The sequence below is a fragment of the Mus caroli genome, unplaced genomic scaffold (assembly GCF_978045245.1).
Source record: "Mus caroli unplaced genomic scaffold, Mus_caroli_1 scaffold_11, whole genome shotgun sequence".
In the NCBI taxonomy this organism is placed as follows: Eukaryota; Metazoa; Chordata; class Mammalia; order Rodentia; family Muridae; genus Mus; species Mus caroli.
In genome coordinates this window covers 86,087,267-86,093,266 of record NW_028227266.1, presented here as the reverse complement: position 1 = coordinate 86,093,266, position 6,000 = coordinate 86,087,267, and the positions used below count along the sequence as shown (strand labels likewise).

General features: G+C 43.3%; 1 protein-coding gene across 1 annotated transcript in view; it reads left to right on the top strand.

Annotated features, from left to right (window-relative positions):
* Positions 1-1,684: 1,684 nt before the first annotated feature.
* Positions 1,685-6,000, top strand: part of Cep162 (centrosomal protein 162) — a 68,709-nt gene continuing 64,393 nt past the window's right edge. Inside the window, exons 1-2 of the mRNA XM_085827822.1 lie at positions 1,685-1,885; positions 3,099-3,215. Of these exons, the coding sequence (XP_085683948.1) occupies positions 3,159-3,215 (57 nt within the window). The 5' untranslated portion in view covers positions 1,685-1,885; positions 3,099-3,158. The remainder of the gene's footprint in view (positions 1,886-3,098; positions 3,216-6,000) is intronic.

Here is a 6,000-nt window from a genome sequence, read left to right as displayed (position 1 = left end):
GTTTTGATATTAACTAAGGTTATGTCATAGAAATTCGTTTTCTACAATCTTGCAACACCCTATGAGAAAACTAGCGACCCCCACCAAGAATTGTTTTAGTAGTCTGGTGTGGGTAAAGCTGAATTGGAATATCTAACAAAAGATGAATACGGTGAAAATAAACTAACAGTTTCGGAGATGAGGCCTAACTTTCTGTTTCCCAGAAATGAGACCCTAAGTCCAGGAACCTGTGGTCAGCAAACCAAGCCACAGGCAGTCAATCTGAGGACACCTTGTCATCTGGCCTGAAGTAAGAATAGGTATCTAGAATGGATAAGAGATCCCTCGCTCTCAAACCTGGGAAGTCTCCAGAGCCCTAACCAATTGTAGGATCAGTCAAACCTCTAGAGATAGAGCTAACCAATTAAGGCAAAATGGCACAAATTCCTCCCTGGAATTCCCCTAACTGTCAAATATAAAAGCTAGGCCTGCAAGCCCACTCACTACATGTGTCCATTCCTGAATGAGGAGACCCCTCCGTGCAGGAAATTCTGCTGAATAGACACTCTTTGCTTTTGCATACTATTTGAGTTTGGGGTATCATTCTCCCATGATCTTGGACCCTAACAAGTTGATGGTAAAAAAAAAAAATAACTATGGTGAGTAAGACTGAAATGAGACCTCAAATGGAAAAAATCCCCCAACTTTCTCAGCTTGTGTACATGACCAGCCACCATAGCTCTTCTTGCCACATTCCTTTAACAGTTGTCTGGGCTACTTGTCTGCTTCATGGTACCCACGTCTATAGGGCATGGAATGTGCTCAATTCAGTATGTACTAAAAGAAAAGTCATAAGCTGAATTAAATTGACTTGTAAATTGTAAAAATTAAATAATGTACATAATGTTCTCACCAAGCTTAAAATGGTAGCTTAAAACAGGTCTCTATTATTGCATTTTAATCGGATAATTTCTGGCTTGTACACACTCAGATGTCAATATGCATTGTTGAGTGAAAAGTTCAGGCCAGAAAGGAGGTACAGAACTATGTATACCAGAGGCAAAGACCGTTACTGTTTGAAGATTTTACTTTCATTCCAAAATGTTGTCTTCTGATTTGGTGTGCCTGTGTATACGTATCCAGAGAGCGAAAGAAAAAGTATAGAGAGAGCGGGTAGGAGAAAGGGAGAAAGAGAGCTATTAAAAAAGTAAAATAAAATAAATAAAAACTCAAGCAAACCACTGCAGAAGAGAGCTTTGAAAAACCAGAAAAACTCAGAAAAACCAGAGCTGCTGCTCTCACTGAGAATCTTGGTATTGTGTATTTTCAAATGCTTGTCCACTGGGTGGCGGACATCTCTCCTAACACCAGAATTATTTCTAATGCATTTGTACTTTTCTCATAACACCCACACAAGGCTTATTACTTGTGTAATAAGGAAATCAACCCTCTTACATCGTTTTTAAAACTTTCAACCTGAACAGTAGCCTTCAAATGAAAAGGGTGAGAAAGGCTGGAAAGAGGAGCAGTCCGCTGCGGAAGGACGCGCACAAAGGGACTAAACTACAACTCCCAGGAAGCCACGCGCTGGCTCTAGATGGTGCGCTTGCGCCCGGGTCTTCGCGGCCGGCTAGCTGAGCTCGGGATTTCGGGGAGTAAAGAGAAAGCGGGATGTGCACTCTGCTGCCGCGCCCACGTCCCTTACGGCCCCCACACCCCGCAGAGCCGTGAAGGTTCCAGTCTTTATTTGAAAATCACCAGAAGACTGACAGCTTGTCTGGCTGCTCCCTGGGTCACGTGGCAGGAAGGATCACGTGACACCCCGGAGCCCGCCTGTGGGGTCTGTTGCCCTGACAACAGCCCGCTCGCCGGGACTTTCCGGGAGAGCGCGGGCTCCCAGGAGCAGGTAGGTGAGGCGTTGTGGCTGTCCGCGACCCTGTTGTTGTTCCAGGTTGTACCTCAGGCAAGGTCTCCCAACTTTGTTTAGCGCGTTACTCCGCTCCTCTGTCGGGACTCCAAGTCTTTGCTTCGGATACGTCTTTGCTTCGAGCCAGCCCCCAAATCTGCGCTTCCTGCAGCCTGGACTGAGCTGAGGGCCCTTTCGTGGGGTTTGCCTCTAACCAAACCTGTTTATCCAACTCCTTATCCTGACCCTAAGACCTCTTAGTCGAAAATGCAAATAAAAGCACTAGGTGTTCCACTGAAGGATGGTGGGCAAACCTGCTGCCGTCCCTTAGAAAAGAAAACTAACGTTTGTTCGTGTTGCCCCAAAGAGTTAAATCCAAAGGTTAGGACAGATCTGAAGATGGCCTCCCCTATCTGAAGTCCAGGTTTGAGCGACAACTTGATTAGATCCCATTCAAGGTGCTCGCGGCATTGTTTCTTTTAGCCTGCCTTTGCTTCAAGAGAAACATAAATAGTAATTAATGTGTGTCATTAACTTCCAAGGGTATTCTGTGCTCGTTGGGGATGTTTTAAGACAGGATTGCACTATATAACTCAGACTAACCTGAAATTCAGGCTTGTAACTCAGGCTAACCTCCCAACTAAAGAGCTGTCTGTCTCCTAAGGGTAGAAATCTCAGGGATGCACCACTAAATTCTTTATTATATTCTGAGTCTTATAAATTCACTTAGTTTATGTCTGGAAAAAAATTCCTGATTATAGAAAGTATATTGCAAAACCCTTAATTTGAAAATACGTGAATCCGGCAGCACAACCTGTACTGTGCTTTACAAGAAAAATATTAGTCTTTCCACTCCTGCTCTATTAATTTTTTTTAATATTCTCTGTGAGAACCAGGATTCTGAGAGGTATTAGCAGAGACAAATACATATACAGTGGAAAAGATCCTGGAGCCCACCTCTTAGCAACTGGATGAAATGTAATGATCAACCTTGCGAAGATATACTTCATAAGCTACTTTCCCAAGTCAGTTAGCTTCAATGAATTAGACCTCCAATGGTATCTCATAATTGCAATATAACTGTCAAATTACATCATATATATGTGTACATATGTAAAACTGTCTTGAGAAGCTGAAGTTTAAAGCAGTGTTGTTTTAATGATGTTGTTTTCCTCCAGAGGTGTTTATTTTTCCTTCTGTTTCTGTCATTTAGTGTTTCCAATGCTGTGAATAATTTTAGGATACTTGCTTTGTGACGTGAAAATTACAAACCATGGCTCACTATTCCAAAGTAGACCTTGATGAAGAATTTGAACGGTTTATGAAGGAGGTAAGCTCAAGCCTTATTTATTGTAAATTCGTCTTGTAAGATCCATCCTTGAGTGCTTTCATCTGAAGACATAAACCACCCCATCAGCACGTTCCTTCTACCCGCACCTACAGAATTATCCAGCCGTCCTCAGTTCGACTCATTTCAAATGCTGGTGCCTGTTAGCTCAATGCCATCTTCTCACCCAGTCTACCCAACGGTCCCAGTGAATGCAGCATTCCCTCCAAGGTGCATGTGTGTACGCGCTCACGTGCAAACACAAACACATGCACACACACACACACACACACAGAGGGAGAGGGAGAGGGACGGGGAGAGAGAGAACCATGTTGAACAAATATTTTGTTCAATTTCTGGTTATAAGGGAGTGGTTCAACCTAATTTTTTTTTAAAGTTAATTTTCTTCCGTTACAATTCATAAACCATTCAGTTCACCCACTTAAAGTTGGTATGACAACTGTTTTAGAATCGTATAACCTTCACCATAGTCAGTTGCAGAATGCCTGTATCATTCCTAAAAAGAAACCCTTAGCGTTTAACCATTACTCTTGGCTCCTTGTCCGTCCTGCCTTGGGTTATCCCTTACTGCTTTGTCTCCAAGTTTGGCTGTTGCAGATATTCATAGAAATGGAACCATTTAGGACGTGTGGTCTCTGAAGTCTGGCTTCTTTTACTTAGCATGGTGTTTTCAGAGTTTATGTATGTAACAGCATGCCTTTAGTGAGTGGTTTGCCATTTTGTGGATATAATGCTTATAGGCTGTCAGTTGACAGCATTTGGGATCCTTCCATTTTGGACAGTCATGAATAATGTTGCTCTTAATAATCATGCAAGTGTGAGTGTGGATATATGTGAATCTCTTCTCAATATTTGCCCACACGTGAAATTGGCTAGTCGTATGCTCTATTATTCCCACCAACCATGTATTCCTTTATGAAGGCCTTGATTCTCATTATCTTTACTATCTGAGGGCCAGGGATTTGGTTCCGTTTGATGATAATAACCTGCAAAGCAGTGAAGAAAATCTTGAAAGTCAGAACACCTACAGTGTATTGGAAGGGCGGATACTCATTCTTTTTTTCTTTCTCATCTTTGCCATAACACTGAATGGTCAGTGGTTCTATCCCTGTATGTAGACAAAGAAACTGGGGTTCAGGAGGCAAGAAATGGAATGTTTCAATGAGGTAGTATGTTCAAAGACCGACTGGAAAGTGATAGAGATGCCTGACATTCAGACTGATGATAATTCAGAGGTTTAGATGGCAGCCCTCTTATCTTCCTAGTTGGGTGGCTACATGCAGCAGTGGAAAGCGGACAGTCCTCAGTTGATTTGGCTCCCACTTGCTATCACTCTTTGGGGCAGTCATTTCCCCCCTAGGTTTCAGGTTCTCATAAGAGCTCTCTTTGAGGTTTTTTTCTTTTAAAGAATGAGATAAACCAGGTGTAGATCCTGACACTGAGAAGGCATGTGTGAGGGCATACAGAAGGAGAACGGAAAAGGATGAAGAAGGCAATAAGAGTGACTTTTATTTGCTTGAGGTAACTGTCATCTCTGAGGCTTACTGCTAACCTAGGCCTAGTCCTGGAAGCTTCTAGCCTTCATACAATCCAATCTAGGTAGGCCTAGAATGTTTGCAGCCTCTGAGACTTGGTACTGAATATTACTCACCCTCTCTTGTACTTTCTGGCTTGTCCAACTCAGCTGTTCTGGATCAAATTCCTCTCTCAGCTGACTGACTCAATCTGGCTTTTCTCTTGGATTCTGCTTGGCCTCAGACTAACTCTAGCAATCTTTTCTAATCTTCTGGCTCCCTCTCATTCTCTGGCTTGTTCTGCCTTCACCTTTGTGTAGCTTATTCTCTCTTCAGCCCATCTCTGTAAAACTCTGCTGGCAAAACTGCCTCCTTTCCCCTCTCTGTGCTGCTCTACTCTCCCCTTCTACTGTCCAGCTCTCCACAGACTCTACTGTATTCCTGTACTGTACTCTCTTCTTCTGTACTGTCTATCTTGCCCCATAAGTACCTCCCCTTTCCTCTCTCTTCTCATGAGAGTTGGGCAGATCCTCTTCTCTCAAATCTGTCTTTGATTTGTCACTTTTTCTACCACTCAGTTAGACATCACTTTTAAACATATGTGCTTTCCTTCTGCTAACTTACCTTCATTATTTGGGATTAAAGGTGAGTACTAAGGGTGTATCTGAATTCTAGCCAGAGGAATTAAAGATGATTACTAAGGGCTGACTAGAAACAGGGTCAAATCGCCTGTAACAACAGTCAACAAGAACTCTTGTGTTGGAGAAGTGGACTCAGGAGCCTCTAACTGTTAGCTAGCTTTGTACGAGGTCACAGAGCTAAAGAGGAACCTAGAAGAACACTCACTGCTCAATTCGTGGGTAGAGCATCCCATGAGGTGTCAGTTTTCATATGTGGTCAGTGGATGAACGACCATTTTGGAGACAGGCATTTAGAAAGGGGGTACTAGGGATATGGTGTGGAATGAGAAACTGGGAGGGGAGTGGGAAGAGAGGAGACCAAGGAAGTGACGATAGTGAGTCTGCATGACTAAGGAGCCAGGAGATGGAGAGGGAAAGTGACCCCTCAGTGGGAACAGAGGAATACCTGGTGACTTTTGGGTGGGGAGGCAGTCTCACAGGGTTTGAGAGTGGTGGTGGGATGAGGAGGAGTGTGTCCTTTAGTTCTCTGTTATCTCAGAAGAAGAGGCCACCTTATTAGCTACAAGGAAAAGTGCTGTTGAAGTTAGAAAAGGGGACTCACAATTGTAGTAA